Source organism: Phytophthora ramorum (assembly GCF_020800215.1).
Source record: "Phytophthora ramorum isolate Pr-102 chromosome Unknown Phyram_PR-102_s0001, whole genome shotgun sequence".
In the NCBI taxonomy this organism is placed as follows: Eukaryota; Oomycota; class Peronosporomycetes; order Peronosporales; family Peronosporaceae; genus Phytophthora; species Phytophthora ramorum.
In genome coordinates this window covers 2,884,875-2,909,065 of record NW_027150647.1, presented here as the reverse complement: position 1 = coordinate 2,909,065, position 24,191 = coordinate 2,884,875, and the positions used below count along the sequence as shown (strand labels likewise).

Sequence of the window (24,191 nt, the reverse complement as noted above, 5' to 3'; positions counted from 1 at the left end):
TTTCATTCGTCTTACCCCGCCAGGGGAAAGAAGAAGCCAAGACAGGCAACTGCAGTAGTTGTCAGAATGGCTTGGCCAGCGAACGAGTAGGATGGAGACAACCTGGCCGTCGCCGTCAGACAGCTCTTCAAATACCACAACGCAGCTGTCAACATACGCAAATGCCATCCTTCCATGCAATATAATACAGTCACGTCTCGCGATCCGCACGCTTGCGTTCCTCTCGCCGTGACGTCGCTCTTCCAACAGTGCTCACTGGGGACTCCAACTTGCTGATGCTCATCCAAGCATCTCATCGGATGAGGAGCCTCAGCCAATCCCATTTTCCGTGCTCGCACTACTGCTGACGTCCCTCCTACTTTAGGCGCACAATTTGCCTACTTTAACAAACAGCCGCCGTCGGATTACGTATCTCTTTCACCATTTGCCATCCCGGGGATGTGCTGTGCCACCTTAAATTCGACTCCTAGACTAGGCGTCTGCAGCGTAGCCACTCGCTCACGTACGTCAGCCTCCACCGGCTCACTTCCTCATTCGACCCGAGAAGACCAAGCCAAGAACGACTACGCAGTTATGGGTGACTACGGCCAATACGATGTGCCCAAGGCGGACGAGATGATCAACTTCAAGGTGGGCCAGCCCGCCCCGGCCATGCTGCCGCTGGACAAGATCCGCGAGGCCGCGACGCTCAAGTTCGCCGAGACGGACCCTATGTTCCTGCAGTACGGCGTGATCAAGGGCTACCCCAAGTTCCGCAAGACGCTGGCCGAGTTCCTGACCAAGGGCTACCAGCACGAGGTGGACCCGGAGAAGCTCTTCGTGACCAACGGCGTCACGGGCGGCCTCGCGCTCATCTGCTCGCTGTTCCTGCAATCGGGCGACCTCGTCTTCATGGAGGAGCCGTCCTACTTCCTGGCGCTCAGCATCATGAAGGACTTCAAGATCAACGTGCGCCAGATCCGCATGGAGGAGGACGGACTCGACATCGACGAGCTCGAACGCCTGCTGCAGCGCGGCATCGTGCCCAAGATGCTCTACACCATCCCCACGTGCCACAACCCCACGGGCCGCACGCTGTCGGCCGAGAAGCGCAAGCGCCTCGTAGACCTCAGCGTCAAGTACGGCTTCATCATCATCGCCGACGAGGTGTACCAGCTGCTGTCCTTCCCGCACGTGACCCCGCCCCCGCCCATGTTCACGTTCGACGAGCACGACACCGTGCTTGCTCTCGGCAGTTTCTCCAAGATTCTGGCCCCGGCCCTTCGTCTCGGATGGATCCAGGGCTCGCACAAGCTTCTGAGCAAGATTGAGGCCTGCGGCCAGCTTGACTCGAGCGGTGGCATCAGCCCCGTGATCTCTGGCATTGTCCACGCGGCCATCTCGTCGGGCCTGCAGCAGGAGCACCTCGACACCACGGTGCAGACGCTGTGGGAGCGTGCTGATGCGCTCATGACGGAGCTCAAGGCTCACCTGCCCGAGGGTGTGACGTTCGAGGTCCCGGACGGTGGCTACTTCGTGCTCGTGCGACTGCCGGAGGGCATGAACGCCAACGACCTGCTGCCGATCGCCCAGAAGCACAAGGTTATGTTCCTGCCGGGAGCCTCGTTCAGCAGCAACATGAAGAACTTCCTGCGCCTCAGCTTCTCGTGGTACGACTTCCCCGACATGCAGCTCGGCGCTCGTCGTCTCTCGGACGCCATCCGCGAGTACCAGGAGGTGTTCGCCGCTCAGCAGAAGACTGCTGCCGAGACGGCCAAGACTGCCACCTCTGCGGGCAAGGGTGTCCGTGTTGCCGTGCACGGCCACGACGGTCGCCTTGGCTCCCTCATCGTTGGCGAGCTGAACAAGCTCACGGACCACAGCGCCTGCTTCGCCGGCCCGATCGTGACCCGTTTCGAGACCGGCGTCCAGGCCCCGGACCTCAACAACGTGGACGTAGTGATTGACGTGACCCTGCCTGCTGGCACCAAGAAGGTGATCTCGTACCTGCGTGAGCAGAAGGACGCCGGCAAGATCAGCAAGCTGCCTGCTCTGGTCGTTGGCACCACGGGCGCTCTGCCCATGGTGGACCTCGAGGCGTACTCGAAGCTGGCCCCGGTCGCGCTCCGCTCGAACTTCTCGGTGGGAGTGCCGCTTGTGTCGGAGCTCATCAAGGCCGCTGCCTTCAAGCTGCCCGCTGAGGGCTGGAACGTCGAAGTGACGGAGATCCACCACACCAAGAAGCTGGATGCCCCCAGCGGCACGGCCAAGACCCTGGTCAAGTCGCTTGCTACCACGGGTGCTCCGTGCCTGGGCGAGACTGGCCAGGCCCCGACCCACTCCCTGCGCCTCGGTGACGAGGTCGGCCAGCACACTGTACTGTTCGCCGGCCCGGGTGAGCGCATTGAGATCGTGCACCAGGCGACCCGCCGCGAGGTGTTCGCCATTGGTGCCGTGCGTGTCGCCACGCAGGCTCCTTCCCTGCCTCTCGGCCTGCACTCGGACTGAAGAGGTCGTGCAAGCCGGGAGTCTACGCTGTGTGTACTCTAGCTGATGCTCCTCTCCTCCCAGTGCAGTGTGCGGTAGCTTTTTCTCGCTTGAGCGCCGCATTGGCAACGAGGAAAGTTCGTGCCTTTCAATAAAAACAAATTTATGCTGCTGTACTTGCTGTACTTGCGGTCCTTGCTTGTTCATCCTCTAAGGCACCAAAAAAGATGAAGGAATTTGCTTATGAATTGAAGCTTCTGAAAAAGCCTGGAGTTTTTCGAAGTGGCATCTCATCTTGACTGTACTATTCACTAACGCTGTTGACAAAGTCAAGATCGAAGACACGACTTGTTGGGTCAGCGTTTTCACAGTAAATGGAAAATTTTGTTGACAGCGTCCTCTGTGCATTTCTACTTCGTTGGCGACGAAGGCACAGCGCAAAATGGCATATTTCGAGTTCATCGCTTGTCATTTGCACTGATGGTTGAGCTGGGGCTGCGGCGAAAACAAAAAAGATAAGAATTGTTCAAGCACGCTGCTAAGGCTGCCACAGGATTGCTACCTTCAATACACATGATCCAACGCCGCAGAGCTTTGTCACGGGCAAATACCACCACCGTGAATTTGTCGACGTTCTTCTAGTTCTGGGCACGCGGTGGACAGCGCAGTCAGGTCCACTTGAACTAGCACAGCGTTATCATCACGAGTCAAAAGAAATAGAGAACGAAGACCTTTATTAATTGTGCATCGGCACTAGCAGATCCATCAACACTGCAGCATTTTCTATCGCAGCTTTTGCCCGCAACTTATGCTCACACAATTAGGAGTACGTTGAACACCATCACCGAGTGCTGCCTTGAAAACCCCGTATCCAGGGACAATCATATCCATCACTATAATAGGATCGTAAAGGTCTCGGCAACGACAACCACCCGGTATGGCGTGAAAAGTGTCACCACTGGTAACTCGCAAGGGCCTACTAGACCACCGAGTTGTAATTCTGCTTTTAATAGTGTTCACGAACGAGAGGGTAGTACAGTGTAAATACTCCATTGCCTATCGAAGCTGGTGCAGTTGGATTCGATCACGCCGACTCACTTCATCCACCGAGGTTCACACCGCCGGTTGTCATCGTTTTAAATGAAACTCGAGCTGCCAACTATCGGTAGTATTTTATTGAAATACTATGTAGCATTCAGATACTGCCGCATATTATACCCTGTCCTATCTGCTATTTTAGAGTGACAGACAAACCTCTAACTTTCTATTATACAGCCGGTCTGCTAGAAATCGCGCTGACTTACGATCACTTGCGTTCAGTATACTCGACCGCCGGTCCGCCTTTCCAGCGAAGAGCTCCGCAGCTCCTTGCGCTGATCATCAATGGCGTGCACTCCCCCAGCTTCTCCGCAGCGAGCATGAGTACCTGTATGTTGGGACTGCGTCCACTGGGCTCTCACCCAGTGCTGGGCGACGGCGGCGGCATGTTCTCGATCCCCAGCTTCCCGCCCGACGTGCAACTCGACCCCGAGATGGCCGACGACAGTCCCGTGATCCTGCGCCCGTCATCCGTAGCAATGCTGCGCGGCCAGCGGTTATCGGAGGACCTCCCGCAACCTTCGTGGTACGAGGACGACGGCGTTTCCAAGCGACTGAATTGGTGCCAAGTGACCCGCTTGGCCTTCGACTCGGTGTTGCTGGTGGCAGCTGCAGCGGGCACCGTGCTGGCCGCCTACCTGCCTGTGGATATTGAGCTCGGCCTGCGTCACGGTGGAGCGTTGCCTTATGTCTACGCAGTGTTCGTGGCCATTGCAGGCTACGAGTTCGCGTGGCTGGCCTATCGAGTGCGACTCAAGCTCTTCATGCCCTTCAAGCTGCACGAGAAGCAGACGTCGAGGGAGATGTACAGACAGATCATCGCCTATGCGGTGGACGAAGAGACGTGCGCTGTCACGGCCGTGGCGGAGAGAATGTGCTGTGGCAGCAAAGTGTTCGCGGCATTCGTGATCTCGTCGCTCGCTGCAGGAGCGGCGGTAGGTGTGTGCTTCGTGCCAGGGGCGACGCAGATGCCCATGATTTACGTTGGCGTGAGCTCCTTCACGGGCACCTTCTCGGCTGCGTTGTCGCCCAATGTACCGACGGCGGTGTGTGTGTTGATCCGTTACGCGTACTTCTTCCTGTCGTCGTTGAACGTGGTGCTACGCAGCGACTTCGGTGTTCCCAGCAATGATGGAAGTGCGGCGAGTGGCCACGGAAGTGGGTCAAGTGGCAATGAAATCGATGTCTTGGACACCCGACAGGCTATGGACAAGTATCTGGCGGTGGTGGTCGAGTCGTACTCGCTGTTGCTGCTGGGCGTGTGTTTGCTGCTGGTAACGCGCGCAGTGACGAGCAAAGACTCTGTGGAATCGGCGCTCATGATGGTGCTGGACGTCGCTGGTTTGGTCTACCTCAGCTGCGCCGCTGCTGTGCTGGAGCTTTTCGAGCAATCAGCTCGAGTACGCGTCAGTGGCGCGTTGGCCGGTTTTTTTGCCATTGTGTGGAGTGCCGAGCTAGGATCTTTCCTGACTGAGAAACTACTGAAAACCATGCACTTCCCGTGGATGCACCCGCTGTCAAAGCGTGTTTCGTCGCAACAGAATGTTGAAAAGCTGCTCGGAGCAGCCGGCTTTGCTGTCGGTGCGACTTTTGTCGCTGCCACTTTCGTGGAGTTTGATATGAGCGTAGTGTTCGTTGCGTTGGTAAGCGCCGGTGCCGTCGTCTGCGCACACTTCGGCAAGCTCTTCCTCGTGAGTCTCAAGAAGATTGCCAACATTTCCAGGACGGGCTCGTACCTTCGCGTTGGTGGCGGTGTCCTTGACCGATTGGACACGCTACTCTTTATGGCTGTAGTGTTCGCCCCATTCTTCGAGCGTGCTGTTTACAGCCAGCCACAATGGTGATCGTCTTGACAGAACGAATGCAAGGCAATCACTAGACCCGAAGAATATATTTAACGTTGCGCTGTTGTTTTTTTTCTCGCCATTTGGTTCCGAGTACATGTACGTGACTTTCGAGCCTGTTACATGACAACGCAGCCCTTCTCACCTTCCTCCAGGTCAGCGCCGTCATCGTCGTCGTCGCTCTCGACCTTGTCCTTCTTCGACTCTTCCTTGCCTTCTTTAGCCTCGCTCTCGTTGCCAACGGCAGTCTTCTCAGCACCTGCCTGCTGCTTCCTGATCACCTTGCGCAACCGCTCCACGTCTTGCATGGTGAGCACAGTACTGTTGCGGACCACGAGGCGGTCATCCAAGCCAAGCGTTTTGCAGTTCAGCTCCAATTTGCGCTGCTCGCCACTTGGATCATCCAGTCCCAGCAGTTCGCCCATTGTGTCCTGCATGAACAGCGGCTGCTTGCCAACGAGCTCGATCTGGGCATGCAACGCTCGTGTCAACCAAGCCAGCTCAGCCACATCAGGAACACTTGGATCGCCCTGGCGGAACACCACAGCCGACGGGTACAGAGCTTCGCCCTTGACTTTGGCGACAGGCAGCGAGTGCTTTGCAATGGCGTCCAAGTCATCAAACGGCACGGACGTCTCCGGGCCGTAGAGGATCGACATCTCCTTGGCACCCCAAACGATCTTGTGCTCGCCAGCGCCGCTGGTAGCACTTCCAGGCGCAGTGCAGCTAACCTTGTGATCCTTCCAGTGACCACGCTGGCACTGTGCATCGCAGTAGAAGGTGCACTTGCAGCGGGTACAGCGTCTGAGCTCCTTTCCGGGAGCAGCGCGCTTGTCGCACTTGGCACATCGGCGTAGCTCCGGGTTGTCCATGAGCGCGAGCTGCTCTCCTGGAGGCAGCACGCGACGCTCCAAGTCTGAACGCGTGTAGAACAACGCCATGCCACGAATGTGGTCGCCACCTTCACCGTTTGGACCACTACCTGTGTGCGTACTAATGACAGACGAGAATACAGTGCCACGACCAACGTGATGGCGAGCATCCAGCCGCAGTTCCTCCTCACCCACGGCGTCAATCTGGATAGCCTGACGCTCGGCAAGGTGGTTCCACGGCTCCAGCTTTGCGTACTGATTGCAGGCGGAGTAGAACGCCGAGAGCGCCTCGGGTGTCACACCAGTGCCTGAGTTCAGTCCGGGACGTTCGCTCACTTCAGCTACCGACGCGAGATCCTTGCGGATCAAGTGCTGCGAGAGTTCCCTACACAGTTAGATGTGCATCGTCAGTAAATTCGTTCTCTCTCCTCCAGTAGCAAAGTACGTACTGGATGTAGGCGTCAATTCCGTCCGACTCCGAGAGGTACGAGCACTCAATACCCAGAGCTGAGTAGCTCTTTCTCAGCTGTCCCACAAAGTGCTTGTCCGGGAAGACGATCTTGTCGGGTCGGTGCTGGGGCGTGCCCGTCGGCGGGTCCAGCATGGCGTTCAGCGTCAGCTCCAGAACCGTTTGAGGGGACGGGTAGACCTCAGGCGGGTCGCAGATCTTCTTGGACACCACTTGGCCCAGCGGGTACAAGTTGTTCACTAGCACGCAGTACGGGCGGCAGGGCACCGCGTCCTCGCCGTCGGCCGCTCCAGAGCTGGACGCTGACCACACTCGGAGCTGACGGACGACCACCTGCCACACCTCCAGCTGCTTCTTCTCCAGCTTCCTGTAGCGCTCTACCTGTTGGGGCGTCAGCAGCATCTCCGTGCTCACCACAATGTCCGCTGCCAATAGCAGTAGCAACAGTCGTCAGAATAAGGATGAAGTTCCAATCAGCGGTTTGGTACAGCACGAACCATCGCCTTCCACGTCGAATTGAGTGGGCACACGAGGGATATCTTCGCTGTCAGAGTCAGAGTCGTCCTGGCGAGTAAATTACAATAGTAGGAAGCGAGTAATTGCGTCAGAAATGGAGAACATGTTTGAGGGGGGGGGGCTGGAAAATGGCGTAAGTCTCCATCTACTGAGTGGATGAAGGCCAAAATCGACATGACTACAACCGCCAGACGATGGAGTACGCGACGGGGACGAGCTTGCGCACCTGGAAATTGTTCCACTTCTCGTACTTCTTGGTCAAGAACTGCTCGCCGGACGCCATCACGGTCTTCTTTCGATCTGGAAATTGATGAATGACCAAAATGTGTATCCTTTGATAGACTATTTCTGATTCCGACTCAGAATTAGTCCCGTGCAATCCGCATGTTGGTCACTTTTCTTCTTGTGTTCCAGATCCGATCATAATGGACAACTTGGTGGAAACGCTGCACGCGCAGCGCCAGGAGCTACTGACGGCACACGCAGCTGCTAGTGATCGTGATACTTCAGAGAATCTCGTGCAGCAGCTCAAGGGCATATCGGAGGAGTTGGAGCTCGTGGCGGCGGCCGCCACGCCCTTTCCCGGTGCCGCGGCGCTCACCTCGGAATTCTACGCGAGCTACCTGCTTATTGTGCTGCTCGCGAAGAATCTGTGCGTATCGTATCTGAGTAGAGGAAGGTAATTATAGCTCTGACGCATGGCTACACTTTCTGAAATGTGTAGGAATGACGCGCGGTTCCTGTGGAAGCGCATCGCGCCCGAGACGAAGCAGAGCTCCGAGGAGCTCCGGGCCGTGTGGGAGATTGGGAAGGCCTTGTGGCAGCGGTAAGGAACTGTGTCCAATTTAGAATTTTGAACTCAATTGACGTTATTGTTGCCTTTTTGTTGTTGTTGTGCTGACAGGAACCTGGCTGCGGCGTATGCGGCCATGGACTACGACTGGTCTCCGTCATTGCAAGGCCTGAATGAAGCACTGAAGAGTACGACAAGCGCCACTGCAGTTGTATTTGACAGTGGATAATATTTTACTAATTTGGCTGCTGTTTGTTGTTGCTGTTGCTGAGCAGCTTCTACTCGTGAGGGTACAGCAGAGCTGCTGAGTCTGGCGTATGCAACCATTTCTGTGAGCGACGCGGCACTGGCCCTGGGATTCGCTCGACATGAAGACGCTCTGCAATGTAAACTACTTTTATTCCGTGGTTAATCCTTTGTTGCGAGCTGCAGGTGCTGACGCTTTATGCATTTCTGTGGCTTGTTACTTGCCGCTGCAGATTGCTCGTCGCTGAAGTGGGAGGTGTCGGCGGCGGACCAATTAATCCTGCCCAAGCCGCTTGGAAACGTGCGACGCGGTCCCTCCACGGTGGTGGACCTGGACCAGCTCGACACGCTGTCCAAGTCTGTACTGCATCTGGAGCAGAACACGTTGTTCAAGCTGCCGTGAATGAGGTAGGAAGTGCAAGTCAGGAGGACACAATTCCGGTGTGTGAAGCGAGTCAATATAAACCGTCGCCTGCCGATCTTTCAGACAACCTTTCGCGTTTGTTGGTTGTTTTAGACACGCTGGTGATGGAGAAGCGCAAGTCTGCTCGCCGGAAAACTGGAGAACGCGGTGTGGGCAGCGACGCCGAGTCCACCGTCAGTACGCGCAGTAGCAATAGCAGCAATAGCAACAGCAGCAACACGTCGTGGAAGCAGAGGCAGCGACGGCTCAAGGCTAGCAGTCGCGATAAGGACGATGCAATGCATCCGGATGCAGAACGGGAGCGTCGAACAGGAGAGGCAAATGCGGACGGTCACTTGAAGTCGCTCGAGACCTCGTTGGGGGCGATTCTGGAAACGACTGAAGCTCAAATGGTTATGATCTTGCTTATCGTGCTTGACGTCGGGTGTACAGCATTGGAAATTCATTTTCAAGACCAGCTGCAGCTGGCAAATGCATTGCAACAACTCAATAGCAACGGCAAAGAGGGAAGCTCAGAGGTAGCAGTGCCGCTGTTGGTGCGGGTTGCGACTCAGTTGGTGGAGTCGTTCACTGGATTCACTCTGGTCCTCTTCTTGATCGAGCTGGCCGTCCTGCTAGCAGCGTTTCGGCGGAAATTCTTTGCCCACGCAGGATATGTGCTGGATTTAACGGTTGTGAGTATATCCCTGACGTTGGAGCTGTACACGCAGGCTAAAGGTGAGCTTGTTAGCAGCACACTGCTACTGGTAACAGTTCTTAGTGGTAGTCACCTCTTTTGTCAACTTGTTGGATGCAGCTGTGCGATTACTAGGAGTTCTACGCGTGTGGCGGGTGCTGCGTCTGGTTAGAAGACTCGTTGATCAGGAACGCGCCGCACACGATGCCACGTGTCTGCTGCTTGAGCAGGAAGAACTGGTAAGGCTTCATATTGTAGACCTTGTATTGGTCTGGAAAGTCTGGACTCGTGTGTATTGAACGCGCTCTGTGGTGCAGAAACTCCTGCACGTCCGGATGCAAAAGGATGCAGCGCATGAATCGCTCAAGCGTGAGTACGAGTCACGAGAAGGTCTGGAGCAGCTCCTACGCGGCTACAAGGACGAAATTGCGACGCTGAAGGAGGCACTGCAGATTGCAGCACAAGCTGTGGCCGAAGCAACGATAGGCGAGAGCGCTCCAGTCCATACGGATCTATACGACGTCTCTGAAACTGCAGCAGCTGATAGTTCGTTTGGCTCGTATCCGGCGGTGGGGGGCGGTGAGTATGAGTATGGAGAAGAATTTTACCAGCAGCAAGCAGCTGCAGTTCATCCAGCAACGCAGACAGAGGTGGTGGGTGCACACTGGCAAGAAAGTGAGGAAGGAGGGAGCGAATATCATCACCAGGAAGCGGCTGCAGTACACCCAGCAGAGCTGCAAGAGTTGGAAGAAGATCACCAGGAAGCAGCTGCGGCGCACCCGACGGAGGTGCCGTCAGAATTTAAAGCAGAACACTCTCAAGAAAGCGTGAGGGACGTATTTGAAGATGCAGTGGGTGAATAGCACATGGTTTCGATAGTTAGTCGGCGGCTGCCTAGGTGCTCTCTCTCCATCCGAGCAGATGACGAACGTGTGTTGCTAAAGAGAAGACACCCCATGCTTTGAAAAGGATGCATTCATCTACGAAATGTGAGCGTGACTTCAGCAGGTGGCGTGGCCTGCCTACTTCTCCGCGCGCTTGCTGTCCCACACCACGACGTCGTCGTAGCGGATATCGCCGCCAAAGATGTCTAGCGCGCTGCCAATCGAGAGGTCCACCTTGCCGTTTCCGATGCGATCCACGAAGTCCAAGTCGTCCTGATAGCAAGAACGTTACAGCACCTAGAGCTAAGCTACTTTGCTGGCAAGCAGGGAGGCAAACAAACGTACCAGAGAGCTTGCACCGCCAGCATACGTAACGGGGAGGGGGCTCCACTGAGCCAGCAATTCCACAAGTTCTTGCTGCAACGAGTCAAAGGCACCAAGCTTAAAATGCAGGTTTTTCCACTCAGCACAACCTCCGTCTGTACCTGGATGCCGCACCGCTTCCCTTCAACATCCACAGCGTGCACCAAGAACTCGTCGCAGTACTCGGCGAGGCGGTGGAACAGCGCCTCACTAGTACACACACACACACACACACACACACACACACACACACACACTATAAGCTTCAACACACGTCCTCCGTGTCGTCACCAACTCACTCGATGGACGTGGTGGTGAACTTCTGCCAGCGGTCCGTCATGACGTAGAACTTGTTGTCCTCAGCTTTCTTGCGGCAGCTCAGATCCAGTACTAAGTGTTCCTTGCCAATGAGTTTCTTGAGTGTCTCCAGGCGTCCAAAGTCGATCTGGCCGTCGCGGAACACGTAGGACGTGACGATCACGTGGCTCGCGCCCTTCTCCACGAAGAACTGGCAATTGTCGGCGTTGATGCCACCTGCACCACAAGACACAGCAGCACACAGTCGACCATTAACCCACTGCAAGAGCCCCATTGCAACGTCTACTGGGATTCGCTGACCGCCCACTTGGAGTCCGCCCGGATAGGCCTGCAGCGCCTCCAACGCCGCGTTTGTGTTGGCTTCCGACGCGCCCAACATGATGACGTGGCCCCCCACGAGTCCGTCCTTCTGGTACATGCTGTTGCAGCGTAGAATCCATTGGAAATGAGTGGAAATTGCTGCAGAAAAACACTGAAGTGAGCGGTGACGCACCGTGCAAAATCGCCGGCGCTCTGCGACGCCACGAAGTTGGTGACGGGGCCAGCGCCTTCGCCGTCCGTGAGCGTGGAGCCCACGATCTGCTTTACCTCGCCAGCATGGATGTCGATGCACGGCCTGAAGCGCATGGCTGATGGAGATTGCAAGCTGATGGGCGTTGGTACCAGTGGTACCAACAAGGATGGCTACATCATGCTGTAGCCATCTGGGTTCGACGATGCAAAAGTTTGCTGGTGTTCTATTCTGCACGACAGACTGCAAGCATGTGGAGTGAGGCAAGCTGCGTCAGCGCAGTGGGTTCCCTTTGTTTTTTTGGGCATGCAGGTTGCAGGACGGGCTTCAACGCCACATCCTCGGCGGCGGCTGCTGCGTTCATGTTCATGCACCGAGACTGTTTCGAGAGTTTTGTGGCAACACTTCAACGAAGAATTGGCAAACTTTTGCGGTGGTAACAGTTTCTTGCAGTGAGACGTCCGCCGACGTCCGCCGGCGCGAGGAGAGAACTACGCTTGTTTGAGGCCCGTGACGTTCACCGAGAAGCCTCATGGAGGCGTCTTGGTGCGCGATCTCCTCCTCCACCAATTGCCTGGCCCCTCTCTGCCTTCTGCCAAGCAGCAGTGCAAGCGGCAGGGCCTTCACTCACTTTCATCCGATTCACTTGATTTCCTCGTTGCCGATCCGAGCGAAAGCGAATCCTCCGTATTGTTATCTCGGGAGCTGGAAAGCCGGAGACCACAGCCTGGGCGCCGATGAGTGCCTCGTCGACTTTCCAAAGAGACGAGCATAATGCTCAGCATTACAGCTGAACGTTGCATGTCTGCCAGTCAGCTGAAGCCGAATGTAGTTCGCGCCGTGTGCGATTCCTTGAGGAGCCATTGCCAACGAACGCTTACATGTAGCGCTGGACGTGCATGGGATGAAGCGGCTCTTGCTCTATTCTCATTTTCAAGATTCACATTTGCAAAGCACAATATTCACAGTAGAATGACATGGCTTAATTTTAGCGCACGAGATGGCTACACTCGGACGTAGCCATCCATGTTCAATATAGCTCGCGATCACCACCATGGGCGTGGAGGATGCGACAGCGTTGCAGCTGTTGCATGCGAAGCAGAACGCATACTACATCCAGGCTGTGCAGGACGCGTTGCAGGCGGAGGAGCAGCGGAAATTGCGGCTGCACAAGACCACGAGCAAGCAGGAGGCCAAGCGTCTGGAAAAGCAGTTCGTCCGCGAACGAAGCGCTGATCGCGAGCGACTACGCCACATTCAAGAGGATCACGCGTTGCTGTTGAACGCCAAAATTGCCGAGTGGAAGGCATCGGGCGGCGTGGTGAAGCTTGCTCCTGGTGGGATAGCTCAGCGCACTGAACGACCATCAGAGCAGAACGAAAAGCCACGCAAGATAAGGTACTCCAAGGAGGCGCTGGATCGGCTTGCTGTGCCTCGTACTCTGACAGCAAGGCAAGAGGAAACAGGTATGTGACGCCTAGTACACATATTGTGCTCCATTTTGACGGTTCCATATAGATGGTCGCCCAACAACCTCCAGTGCTCGAGGCAGCGCCGAGACCTCGCAAGAGCTCGAGTTCTACAAGAACGAGTATCGCAAACATGATCGTGCACGCTTATCCCGCAACTCCCCGCTTCCAACACTCAACGCTTCCAACCTACGCATGGTGCGCATTCGTACTCTAGGTTAGCTGCAATAACACGAAAACTAACATGGCTTTGACCTGTAGATGTCGGAGACGGAGCTTCTGCGGAAGAAGGCGAGCCTGCTCACGGAGCTACACGGAGTGGTCTCGCTGGAGGCGCGTATCATTCAGGACGACCAGTGCACCATTCGCTCGTCCGTGTCGAGCTGGAAATCAAACAACCATCGACCTCCAAGATAACTAAACCAGTATCCACCAAACATCACGGGCAAATTGCACAAACCAACGTCCACTTGTTTTATTTCGTGCAACAATATTTCAGTGCCTACAGAGCAACTGGTGGGCCCAAGGCTATTCTTCCTCTTTCTGCGGCGGAGGGCCACAGGGCTGCAGCATCTTCTCCAGCATATTGTAGCGCACGCGGCCCATGGACTCGTTCTCGGCCACGGCGAAGTACGCAAGCATGTCTGAGTGTCCCAAGTGCGACGCCAGTGTGTCGCGGTGTTGGTTCACGGCCCACTCGCTGGAGCAGCAACAGCAAGGAAACGGGCGGAGAGGTTAGTGGAAATACAATTCCTGCCAGCAGTTGGGGACGCACAATTTGGTGGTGTCGGCGTGGCCTGTGCCCACGTATTTGGCTTGCAGGTGCTCCCACTGGCGATTAATGTTGAAGCGATCTGCTGCCTGGAAAGAGATGAAGCAGGAAGCGGCAGGTTAGCGCGGCGCCACACACGCACACACACACAGCCACGAGCAGATCCGCGCACCATGTTGCCGCAATGGAGTTTGAGGTTTCGTGCGATTGGCCAAAATAGCGGTGCTTTGAGTGATGTGGACAACATAAACAAACTATCATATAGTATAATAAACCGTCTTGCAGAATGTGAGACCGCAAAATCTAACGTGAAATTGTGAGATTGGCTGAAAGTTGCCTTTTTCCTTCACTCACGAGACGAAGCTGGAACGGCCGCAGCAGCATGCACGCACGTCGTGCACGACAAGTTTGCTGTGCCCTGTCTGGTGTGACAGGCTGTGTCGTGCGCGAAGGCTCGCACGGTGTTCCTCGTCTGGTTGCTCCCAGTCACCACTTCCGCAGATGGTGCTGCCGACGGCAGTGCCGTCGCCTGCAAGCACGGCGGTGACTAAGCTAACACGCTGCAGTGCTGACGCGGTCGCTACATTGACCCTTTTGCAGACGTTGCGGCGTGAATCCTCGCCGCAGAAGTGCCGGCAACGCGAGACTTTCTCGTTGGCCGGCGTGGCCTGCCGCCGTTCGGTTGTAAACGAGCGCTGAGCGCACATGTCATGATGGCACGGCTGCGATGCGCCGCAAATGCAAACGAGCCCTCTCCGTCCGGAGCACGCATGGCAACCATGACGCCAACCAGAAAGTCCCGCTTTGCTAATCAGATTTTTGCCTTGAAAAGTCGCGACTACGAAAATGAGTGACGAGCGGAGCTGCTGCCCTTTATCTGCCCGCACTTGCATCGGCACCAACGCTGCTGTGACCCACCAGACCAATGCGGTTGTCTCCGCAATGTGCCGTCCAGCTGACGTGCGTTGCTGGCTCAAGGAATCGGTGGCGCCGAGGCGGCCTAGAGTCATGTGACGTCGCGTAGCAGGCCTCGCCGGGCTCTATGGAAAGCCGCCGCCGCTCGAATCATCAAGGCACTTGCAGAATCGACAGGTCCAGTTTCCGGAGCGCCCATGATAACGATACGGAGGCGACGGACGCAGGCCAAATGGAAAGGCCCGCGCCCATCCGGTCAAGCAGACTGCTCGAGATCGGCCGCATGACTCACCTGTCAATTGCTTCAGCGAGCAATGCGCCGAGGAAAGAGGCACTGCAAGTTGCAAGTGGGTATTGGCGAGAATTGGGGGACGGGCTCGGTTACCTGCTGCTGCACTGCTGCACTGCTGCACTGTCAGTAGCTCTTGCCGACATCGGCGGCCAGCTTGCACTGCAGCTTGGCCTGGCAGAGAGCGGCCACGCTCCGTGAGGCGTCTTGGTGCGCGGCGGGCCTCAGGAGCGGGCACCGTGAGGCCCTGCCGTGCACCAAGAAGCCTCACAAGCAGAGAGGGGGCGGCAACTGATTGCTTGGACACCTCCACGTTGAAGCCGGCAGCCACAGTGAGGAGGCGCAGCGATCGGGCCCAAGTCTGTGCGCGATGTACGGCAAAAGAGGCAACGCGATGAAGCCGCCGCTGGCGAAACGGTTTGCTCGGCATGAAATTCAGGTGGTCGTCAAGCTAAAATCAAGCGAACTCAGACTTTTCGCAGTCTTTTCGCAGTGCCCGGACCCTCCAAATCAAATGTATCAGAAACGCGGTGGTCCAGGTCCGCGCGCGCTCGTGCATGGCTGGCCATTTGTATGTCGGTCTCTTCGGTTACTCTGATATACCTGCCATACCGAATACGCTACGTCCGACTGCGCGCCGAGAAAATCTACGTTTCAAACCCCGCCATTGCAAAAATTGGGCTTCGATTCGAACAATTAACCGGTGCCAGTCTTTGCGCAGATTGAGGTCGGGCTGTTCATTGCGTCACGCGCGAGAGCCGGGCCGGATCTCCAGCCCCGGCTCTGCGCTGTGAGCGTGGCCCGCAGTTCCCGCGGATGGCAGCGGCGGCGTGCAATGGAGTCTGCTCGCTCGCCCCAAGAAATGATGGCGCTGTGTCTTCCTGCACGCGTGGCAAGAAGGCCGCATCGAAATGACCAGCGGGCTACTGGAGGTGAAACCGCGTCAACGTGGCACTCGCCATGTGGCGAGTGCGAGCGCTGGCTATCGTGGCCGGCCACGTACGTACGCACACACGCGGCAGCACCGCAGAAAGGATACTTTTGCCACGAGGGCAACGACCGCTACCGAGGCGAAGGCGCCAACAGCGACAACGAACGAACCATGTGAAGCTCTCTGCATTCTCGGCGGGTTATGCGCACGCGCGCGTACTCTTCTGCTCGGCTCGTTTCCTGGCAGCCGGGTGCGGCATTGGAGCAAGGGCTGGCCAAGGCGACGATCCCTCCCTCCTGCTCGTAACCCAGCCACACGCGAACGATTCAAACGAGCCCTTTGTACTTATAAACTTGCTTATAAACCTGCGCACCGAGGCGGGGGGATCATAATACCACTACCGACTGTAATGCACGCGCTTCCGGTGACGGCCAAGACGCAGTCGGAGCACTCTATTGTTCCACACACACCCACTCACTCGCGCCGGGGGCGGCCGCGACTTCCACGATCGCGGCGCCGCGCGAGCGCCTCTTGTTGTTGTAGTAGTTCCACGTATTGTACTGCTCGGCAGCTTCTCCCCGAGGCCCCGGGGACGGTCCCATCTCGCGATGCAGTCCTTCTCTTCGTTCCACACGAGATCCGCGGGCGTTCCCGGCGCACTGGCTGCCGAGAAATCCCTAACTAGCTTTGGCGCGTGCAACGCCTAAGTGGTCAGGAAGTCCGGCAACTGGAAGGCACCGTCGTCGTTCTCCGGGTTCTTGACGCGCGTCTTTGCGAGGATGTAATCGGCCGTCACGGCCTCGTAGCTGCTCAACCGCCGCGTGAGCTCGCAGAAACAGCAGTCGCAGCCAGGCTCGTGCGTCTCGGCGTCTTCGGCCGACGCGATCTCCTTCGAGTTGTCGAACACGCGCTCCATGAGCCTCGCGCGCCAGTCCTGGTAGATCTTGAGGCGCAGCTGGTGGCCGTCCACGCGCGCCTCGGGGCTCATGCTCAGCGCCTTGGCGTTCAGCTCCACCGAGAACTCCTCCATGATGTTGAGGTACTGTTCGTGCAGCGTCTGCAGGCTCGACAGCAGCTGGTCCTCCTCGGGGGACAGCGTCTCCTTCATGCCCACGAGGAAGTCGCGCACGTTCTTGGCGATCTCCATCCCTGTGTGTTGTGTGTTGTGTACTGCTCGCTTCCTGTCACGCCCTCTGCGTTCTCGGCAGTCAGCTGCTCGGCTCGATGCTCCTTTCCTGTGTGGACTAGGCAGCGGCAGGCCTCGCGGACCAGGCTACCACGTTCTGCGCTTGCTTGACTGTCTGTGCCGTGGCCAGCAAGATGGCGAATGGGGACTGGCCCGGCGCTGGGCTGGTGCGAGCGCCGTCGTGGAGTGTGCCACGCCAACTTCCGTTCCCTTCCAAATTCGAGGCGGGATGCGTGGCCGACCCGAATATCACAACAAGAAAGATGGGCAGGCGCTGCCCCGTGATTAGCCGCCTCGCAACTGGAGGTACTGATTCAGCATCGAAAAACTCGGCTCCGACAGCGCTTGCTATCCTTTGGAACTGGCAAGGCATGGATATCCAGCCCGAAGTATTTATTTGCCTTGCTACGGCGGTGAGTAACGGGCACATATTTAGCTCGATAGTCACACACACGCACACACGGCGTCTCTGCCTGGGCGAACGGCTGCATGGTGCATGATCCCGCCGTCGCCGCCGCCAGCATGGAGCCTTCCCTGCAGCCGCGCCCCAAGCCGAAATGTCATGGTAGGCGACGAAAAAAAGGCGCTAGGTCTAGGCTTTTCAGGCAAGAAACGACCGCAAAGCTTCGCCTTGCAGGCTCGGAGCCGAAACCGAGCGCAAATATTGCTTTTGTCCGTTGTGCAGACACTCGCTGCGGGGTTGCTCTTGCTGCTGCCCTGCACCGTCACATCCGCCTGGCAAAACAGAGGCTGTTGTTGTTCGATCTCCTCGCCAACTGCGCTGCTCTCTGCCTTCTCTCGAGCCATCTTGGCAACCGATAGGTAGCTGCCGCCTTTGAAGCTCCCGACACGTGAGGTCACCGAAGACGGCCAAAGTTCAAGCCCGCTGTGACCTTGCGCTTGCGGTGGGACCCAGCCGACAAGCGGAGCCATGCAGAAGCCTGCTTGGCGCCAACGGCGACAACAATGTTGTCGCCGTGCAGAGACCCGAAGGCGGCATCAATCAGTGCCAGCCCGGCTGCCGCGCTCGTCTGCCGATATCTTGGCGTGCGATTGCCAAAACGGGCGTGGGTTCGGGATCGCCGCCATCGCGGTTGGCCTGAGAGGAAGGAAGCTGGCCCCAGACCGCCGCCGCCTCCAGGCCGCGGACAAACTAGCAGCGAGCTCTTCGCAACCTACTGCTGCTCGCTGCCGGGCCTCGGCAATGCAAGGTAGGTTTCGGCGACAGCGACCGCGGCCTGAGTTGGAATATCAGGGAGCTCACCGCGCACGTTCGCGGGCGCTTCCGCACTTGCAAAGCGGACCATGGCCATCATGGCGTGGTGGTGGTGGTGGTGGTGGCCGCCTCCGACGCGCTCCGAGCGCGCCCGGCTCGGTTGCCGGCGACAGTGGAGGGACCACGGCAACGCGGACAGAGCCGCCCGCGTTGCCTCCATCGCGCGTCTTTTTCCCGGCCCGCGTTCCAAGAGGCTTGGAAGACGCAGCAGCGGCAAACCTAATTGTACCCGCCGATCCAACGGCGGCGATGAGTCAATCGGTCAGACTGGCCGCAGCGAGGACACTGCGCAGGCGGTGGCGTGCGGCCCATGGCGGCGACGGCCATAGGCAACTCGCCGCTCTCCGCCTCGATCTGATCGGCGATCATCAAGATGGAGGCGGCCGCAACTCGGCCCCAAAGGCATCTCTGTCCGCGATCGCAACTCCCGCGCTCGAAGAGCAAAAACACGGGTCGAGTTTGTTTTTGCGCCCGAGGTGTGGGCCACACCACGTCCGGGGACCGTAGCCGCTTCAAGTGCAACGTTGTCCGAACGGAGCGCTACATGTAGGTACTCCTCATCGAGCGGCTGCGTGCTCGTCACCGCCGTGGCAGCAATGGCATCGCTTGCCTCGTTACCTTCGACTTGGTGGCGATGGCGATGCCAGCGTGCGAAGCGAACGGCAAGCGCTGCCCAAATTGTCGCCGACCCCCCGCCGTTTTTTTTAGCCGCCTGGCCAGCCAAATTTCGCTAGGCGCACGGCAACATCAACTTGTATAGAGCAGCGGAATCAGAAGGGTGTCCAAAGAACGAGGACCGACGAAGACAGGTTCCGCACGCGCGATGAGTGAGCGCCAGCGTTGCCCTCTTGTCATTGCCCGCTTGCTGCCTTTTGCTACCCTTTGCAAGCCAAGCCAGGCTGGGAGTGCTGCTTGCCCCGTGAAAGCGTCTCGCTGGACGCTTCAATGTCGAAGTTGCTGAGATCCCACCTCTCGCGAATCAGAACCGCGGCTGATGAAACGGCCGCGTCTAGCGTGGCGGACGTCGCTGACGTTGGCGTCTCGATCGCTGCCATCGATCGCGCTGGTCTTGGCGGCCTTGATCACTTGACCGTCCCGCCATGCAGCCAGCAACCAAGCACCCGAATAAGAACGAGTGCAGTTGCGGCGGCTGTCAAGCATCGGAGGCCGACCAGCATTCGTATGCAGCGAAGAGCTCTCGAAACGGCCGCGAAACACTGTTTCTCCCGAGGCAAACGGCTTTTCGCCGCCATGTTTTTCGTTGAAGGTGAAGGCAGCTGTGGGGTTCTCGGGCAAAGCATACAAACTCCGAGTGCGCCGGCATGCTCGTCGCCAGCCGGGAGAACTGGATGCCGGAAATTCGTGGGCTCTGTGACAACCGCTCCGGCAAATCTACCTGTCGTGGACTCCGTGCGACTTGCCACCTTGAACATGGCGCACGAAAGAAGCCCAAGCATTTCCCATTATAGCGACGACAGGCCCAGTGATGTCCCAGTATAGCAGCTCCAGCATGGAGCCGCCGCCGGCACGCGCGTCACGCCCGCGGAGAGCGCAGCGACTGCTGCCCGCGCTCACGCCGGCGCCGCCCAGCGCCAGCTCCACGTCAGCCGCGCCGCACAAGGCCGAGCAGCTCCAGGAGCAGCCCACAGACAGCAGCAGTCTACGCGCGGCCGCGCCGCCCATCAAGAAACCCACCTCCATCGCGCACATCTTCTTCAACCGGCGGCCGCTGGACCTGATCCGCCGCACGACCAGCTCACTGCTGGCCACCTCGGCGCCCTCGGCCGTGGTCGCGACCCCGCCGGCAGCCGAGGAGCGCAAGTTCTGGCAGCCGCACCGCCCCGCAGGCGACAAGAGCGGCCGCAGGAGGCTCCAGCACCTACAGCCTAAGGAGAAGAGCAAAGACGACCGCCAGGAGCGCAGGAAGAGACACGAGCCGGCGACTACAGAGATCAGGAGGCGGCCGGCGCCGTGTCCACCAACAGGGAAACAGTTTGTGTTAGAGACGGAGAAAGCTGCGGAGCTCACGCCGCTCGAGCGCACGGAGATCCCGCAGTATGACGAGATCCGCTTCGTGTCGACGCTGGCCGTCAAGCGCAGTCGCCGCAATGGCAAGATCCAAAACGACCTGCCCGTGCACGGCGACGAGGCGCCGCTGCATGTTGAAGTGGCCGATGATGACCTTCCCACGGAGCTGTTCAACGATGGCTACGACGACGAGCACGGAGACTATTTGGTCTTGATGGGCGACCACTTGGCCTTCCGATACGAGGTGCTGAGCGCGCTTGGCCACGGATCCTTTGGTCAGGTTGTCTGTTGTCTGGATCACCGCACACGCAAACAAGTCGCTATCAAGATCATTCGCAACCGACGCAAGTACCGCGACCAGGCTCTTGTGGAGGTGCAGCTTCTCGCCCAGCTCCAGCGCGCAGCCGCAGCTTGTGGTGAGAATCCGCACGTTGTGCGCATGGAGGAATACTTTCTGTTCCGCAACCACGTGTGTATTGCCTTCGAGGTGTTGGGGACGAACCTGTACGACTTCCTCAAGGCGCGCTACTTCCATGGTCTGCCCATGGACAGCGTGCGAACCGTGGGCAAACAACTCGCACAAGCGCTGACGTTTCTCAAGCAGCAACAGGTTGTGCACTGCGATCTGAAGCCGGAAAACGTTCTGCTCGGATCGTCTGCACTAGCGGGAGACGCGCGAACCACTGGCGTGGTGGAAGGCGTGACCCTCATTGACTTTGGCAGCAGCTGCCTTGAAGGAGCCCCGATGTTCACGTACATCCAGAGCCGCTTTTATCGCAGTCCGGAAGTGCTGCTCGGACACACGTACTCGGGTGCAATCGACATGTGGAGTCTTGCCTGTATCCTGGTCGAGCTGCACACAGGCCAGCCCATTTTTGCCGGCGAAAATGAACGCGAACAGTTTGCCTGCATCATGGAAGTGCTGGACGTGCCTCCTGCCGAGCTCGTGCGTAAGAGCAAACGCCGCCTGAATTTCTTTGACGAAGTCGTAGATCCTGCTGATCCCCACGCGGTGGAATACACTCCGAAGTCGTTTGTGAACTCTCGCGGCCGTCGACGCACCCCTGGGTCCCGTAGTCTCATTAGCGCAGTGAAGTCGGACGATCCTGAATTTTTGGAGTTTTTGGCAAGGTGCTTCGTGTGGGATCCAACGCAGCGCCTCACACCCGAGCAAGCGCTTCAGGATCCTTGGATGCGTCGCCACCAGCAAGAGCACGTCGTCGGGCCTGTAGAATATGAGCTCTAAGTAAGTAAAAGTACCCGTACACGAATGAACTCGCGAATTACCCGACACCCGAGCACGTTAAAGAAACTTGTTACGCGACAAGTACACCCGGTGGTGCCGCTGGCATTGTTACTCCGGCAGTTGCAGGCGATTTGTCCTTTGCAGGAGCGGCATATTCGTCAATGTTCCACATGTGCACACTCTTGTCCCACGAGCCGGAGGCCAGCATAGTGTCGAACTGCTTTGTGGTGGAATTGGGCGACGTCGAGGCCAACTGGAACCAGTCAAGTGCACGCACGTAGTCTCGGTGGGGCGCCGTCTTCTCCCCGCCAACGAGCAGTTCACTGTCCGCAGCCCGGGAAGACGAGAAGCTGTCGGTAGTCACGTAAGCCTTGCCGTCGTCGCCTCCCGTCGCTAACAAGTCGTCATGGTACGGCGAGTACTTCACAACGTACACAGCCGCAGTGTGCGTCTCGCGTCGAGCCAGCGGCGTGTGTGGCGAGCGCACGTCAAAGGTACACACCATTCCATCCTCTAGTCCAACCGCGAACACCGTAGGCTGTTTCGGGTGCCAGTCCACCGACAGCGCCGGCAAACGCGTCGACACGGCCAACGCCGCGCTTTGAGGGCGACGAGCGTCCCACACCTGTACAGTCGTGTCTTGCGACGCCGAGCACAGCAAGTGTGCGTGGATCGGGTTCATGGCCACTGCCCAAATCAAGTCCGTGTGGCCTACAACCAGAAATAAGAAGCATCAGCAACCTCACGCTTCACTGCATCAACTCTCCAGCCAACTCCACCATCAAACGTAGCCACCGTCTTGTCCATTTCAGCTATATCCCACAGCTTCACCCTGCAATGCAACATCCGTGAGTTACAGACAGCAAACACGTCATCTAGCAGCGCTTCCACAACGCACGTAAAGTCCCAACTGCACGTGGCCAGCTGCGTATTGTCCACGGCCGAGACGCTGACGCCCGTAACGACATCGTCGTGTCCCCAGATCGCGTCCTCCTCGTTGCTGCCAATGGGCACGAAGGCGAAGGCTACGTCCGTCGAGAGCTTGGCAAGCCGCACGTCGCCGTCGTCGCAGCCCAGTGCCAGCACGTCCCCATCCGAGCCTCCCCAGGCCAGCGCTCCCACGCCCGTCGGCAGCTGCAGCGCGCACAGTCGCTCGTTGGTGGCGGCGTCCAGCAGCGCCACGCCGCCGCCCCACACGTTTCCCTCGAGCTGCGACTGCGCCACGGCCAGCAGCGGCAGCTCCGGCTCCTCCTCGTTGCCGTCTTCATCCGAGAAGAGCGCGTTGGGCAGCACGCACGCGGCCACGGCGTCTACCTGCGCGGCCGACGAGAAGGCAGGATGCTGAGCCATCTTTGAGTGGCTTGCGTGGTGCAGCTTTGGTGGGTTTTGGGTGGTGTGGCGTACACAACTGCAAGTTGAAGTGGAAGGACCCCGTTCGACCTGCCGCGCTTTCTTCTCCCTTCGCTTTCCGTGTCTCTCCTGGGACCGGAGTTCATGGTTAGGCAGGTGGGTGTTTGTTTTCTTTTCGCACGACCTCGTCCCAAGTCGCAGTCTTGGGCTTCTCGTGGATCTGGCACTTTGCAACGAGCAAGACACTGACCAAGTCAAGAGAGCTGGGAACCGAAGTACATCATGGTGCGAATGCCCACGGACATGCCAAAGAGCCACAAGCTCAAGGAACACGGAGCCAAAGAGGAGGCTTCCGAGGCGGTAGACGAGATGCTGTCCGAAGCGGAGAAGATGCGTCGCCACAACGACCTGGGAGATCGCGGGCGTCGCACGCTGGAGCAGCTCCAAGAAGACGCCCGCAACCTTGGCGACTACGCGCGAGGCAAGATGGATCACATGAACGAGGTGATGCGCGAGGCTGCGGTTTCGGCGCGCGAGTCCGCTGGGCTGTCGAGCCCCGCTCCTGTGCCGACGGACGCTATCAGTGATACCGTCATGGACTCACTCAAGACGGCGAGTGAGAAGTTGAGTGCCGAGATCAGCGATCTCGGCGAGCGCGTCGAGAGCGTAAAGGCTCGTGTTGCGGAATCGATGCAAGTTGCGGGCGGAAAGGCAGCGGAGACGTGGCACCAGAGCTCGGAGGCTGCCAAGAACGTCGGTGAGCGCGAGTACTGCCTGCCACTACCCACGGACCGCATTTGCGCCCGTCACGTGGCGTTCTTCAGCATCCCGCTGCTGGCAGTCTTTCTTCTTATGGTGCTGCGCCGCCGTTACCCGAAGAAGTGGAGTGCCAGCGTGAACAAGATGAAGCAGCCACGCATGATGCTGGCGCGCGAAGTGCCGTCCAGCAAGAAGCAGCAGTCGCAACTGGAAGGTGCTGCCGACAATCTCGAGAAGAAGATCGAGTACGGCAAGCAACACGGCAGCGAACTGATGGACGAGGCGCGCGACAAGTACAGCAAGCCAGAGAACAAGAAAGATCAGTAACTTGCTGAGATAGTCGACTTTCCGGTGATCAACAGCTGCACTGCGCACGAGAAGAAGCTGCCTTCTGAGCGATGAGCGCGAACTGATAATCGTACCTGCATGCATTTACTTTGCTAACAACAAGTTGAGGTAAGGAAAACGGTGGCGGGTTACGTTAGTGTGC

The 24,191-nt window shown here is 58.0% G+C and overlaps 13 protein-coding genes across 13 annotated transcripts; 7 read left to right on the top strand and 6 right to left on the bottom strand.

Annotated features, from left to right (window-relative positions):
* Nucleotides 1-573: 573 nt before the first annotated feature.
* KRP23_648 (Aromatic-amino-acid aminotransferase 1) lies at nt 574-2,487 on the top strand (the record flags this gene model as incomplete). The annotated part of the gene is made up of 1 exon (XM_067891442.1): nt 574-2,487. The coding sequence occupies one exon, from the start codon at nt 574-576 to the stop codon at nt 2,485-2,487; it is 1,914 nt and encodes a 637-aa protein (XP_067751210.1).
* A 1,397-nt stretch (nt 2,488-3,884) lies between these two features.
* On the top strand, nt 3,885-5,408 carry KRP23_647 (uncharacterized protein; the record flags this gene model as incomplete). The annotated part of the gene is made up of 1 exon (XM_067891430.1): nt 3,885-5,408. The coding sequence occupies one exon, from the start codon at nt 3,885-3,887 to the stop codon at nt 5,406-5,408; it is 1,524 nt and encodes a 507-aa protein (XP_067751209.1).
* A 119-nt stretch (nt 5,409-5,527) lies between these two features.
* Nucleotides 5,528-7,548, bottom strand: KRP23_646 (uncharacterized protein; the record flags this gene model as incomplete). The annotated part of the gene is made up of 4 exons (XM_067891419.1): nt 5,528-6,665; nt 6,730-7,174; nt 7,247-7,313; nt 7,492-7,548. The coding sequence occupies 4 exons, from the start codon at nt 7,546-7,548 to the stop codon at nt 5,528-5,530; spliced, it is 1,707 nt and encodes a 568-aa protein (XP_067751208.1).
* A 142-nt stretch (nt 7,549-7,690) lies between these two features.
* Nucleotides 7,691-8,707, top strand: KRP23_645 (COP9 signalosome complex subunit 8; the record flags this gene model as incomplete). The annotated part of the gene is made up of 5 exons (XM_067891408.1): nt 7,691-7,917; nt 7,990-8,091; nt 8,170-8,246; nt 8,334-8,444; nt 8,538-8,707. The coding sequence occupies 5 exons, from the start codon at nt 7,691-7,693 to the stop codon at nt 8,705-8,707; spliced, it is 687 nt and encodes a 228-aa protein (XP_067751207.1).
* A 125-nt stretch (nt 8,708-8,832) lies between these two features.
* Nucleotides 8,833-10,267, top strand: KRP23_644 (uncharacterized protein; the record flags this gene model as incomplete). The annotated part of the gene is made up of 3 exons (XM_067891397.1): nt 8,833-9,445; nt 9,525-9,643; nt 9,722-10,267. 3 exons carry the CDS (start codon nt 8,833-8,835, stop codon nt 10,265-10,267), a joined length of 1,278 nt encoding a protein of 425 aa, XP_067751206.1.
* Nucleotides 10,268-10,426: 159 nt separating this feature from the next.
* KRP23_643 (1-(5-phosphoribosyl)-5-[(5-phosphoribosylamino)methylideneamino] imidazole-4-carboxamide isomerase, chloroplastic) lies at nt 10,427-11,596 on the bottom strand (the record flags this gene model as incomplete). Its single annotated transcript, XM_067891386.1, has 6 exons — nt 10,427-10,561; nt 10,634-10,705; nt 10,774-10,861; nt 10,951-11,185; nt 11,270-11,388; nt 11,463-11,596. 6 exons carry the CDS (start codon nt 11,594-11,596, stop codon nt 10,427-10,429), a joined length of 783 nt encoding a protein of 260 aa, XP_067751205.1.
* Nucleotides 11,597-12,534: 938 nt separating this feature from the next.
* KRP23_642 (uncharacterized protein) lies at nt 12,535-13,366 on the top strand (the record flags this gene model as incomplete). Its single annotated transcript, XM_067891375.1, has 3 exons — nt 12,535-12,946; nt 12,999-13,147; nt 13,211-13,366. 3 exons carry the CDS (start codon nt 12,535-12,537, stop codon nt 13,364-13,366), a joined length of 717 nt encoding a protein of 238 aa, XP_067751204.1.
* A 111-nt stretch (nt 13,367-13,477) lies between these two features.
* KRP23_641 (Splicing factor 3B subunit 5) lies at nt 13,478-13,896 on the bottom strand (the record flags this gene model as incomplete). The annotated part of the gene is made up of 3 exons (XM_067891363.1): nt 13,478-13,649; nt 13,725-13,810; nt 13,894-13,896. The coding sequence occupies 3 exons, from the start codon at nt 13,894-13,896 to the stop codon at nt 13,478-13,480; spliced, it is 261 nt and encodes an 86-aa protein (XP_067751203.1).
* A 2,663-nt stretch (nt 13,897-16,559) lies between these two features.
* Nucleotides 16,560-17,003, bottom strand: KRP23_640 (uncharacterized protein; the record flags this gene model as incomplete). Its single annotated transcript, XM_067891352.1, has 1 exon — nt 16,560-17,003. One exon carries the CDS (start codon nt 17,001-17,003, stop codon nt 16,560-16,562), a length of 444 nt encoding a protein of 147 aa, XP_067751202.1.
* A 2,825-nt stretch (nt 17,004-19,828) lies between these two features.
* Nucleotides 19,829-21,592, top strand: KRP23_639 (Dual specificity tyrosine-phosphorylation-regulated kinase 4; the record flags this gene model as incomplete). Its single annotated transcript, XM_067891341.1, has 1 exon — nt 19,829-21,592. The coding sequence occupies one exon, from the start codon at nt 19,829-19,831 to the stop codon at nt 21,590-21,592; it is 1,764 nt and encodes a 587-aa protein (XP_067751201.1).
* Nucleotides 21,593-21,662: 70 nt separating this feature from the next.
* Nucleotides 21,663-22,942, bottom strand: KRP23_638 (Methylosome protein 50; the record flags this gene model as incomplete). The annotated part of the gene is made up of 3 exons (XM_067891330.1): nt 21,663-22,303; nt 22,372-22,424; nt 22,491-22,942. 3 exons carry the CDS (start codon nt 22,940-22,942, stop codon nt 21,663-21,665), a joined length of 1,146 nt encoding a protein of 381 aa, XP_067751200.1.
* A 282-nt stretch (nt 22,943-23,224) lies between these two features.
* On the top strand, nt 23,225-24,028 carry KRP23_637 (uncharacterized protein; the record flags this gene model as incomplete). Its single annotated transcript, XM_067891319.1, has 1 exon — nt 23,225-24,028. One exon carries the CDS (start codon nt 23,225-23,227, stop codon nt 24,026-24,028), a length of 804 nt encoding a protein of 267 aa, XP_067751199.1.
* KRP23_636 (uncharacterized protein) lies at nt 23,723-24,133 on the bottom strand (the record flags this gene model as incomplete). The annotated part of the gene is made up of 1 exon (XM_067896019.1): nt 23,723-24,133. One exon carries the CDS (start codon nt 24,131-24,133, stop codon nt 23,723-23,725), a length of 411 nt encoding a protein of 136 aa, XP_067751198.1.
* Nucleotides 24,134-24,191: the final 58 nt, after the last annotated feature.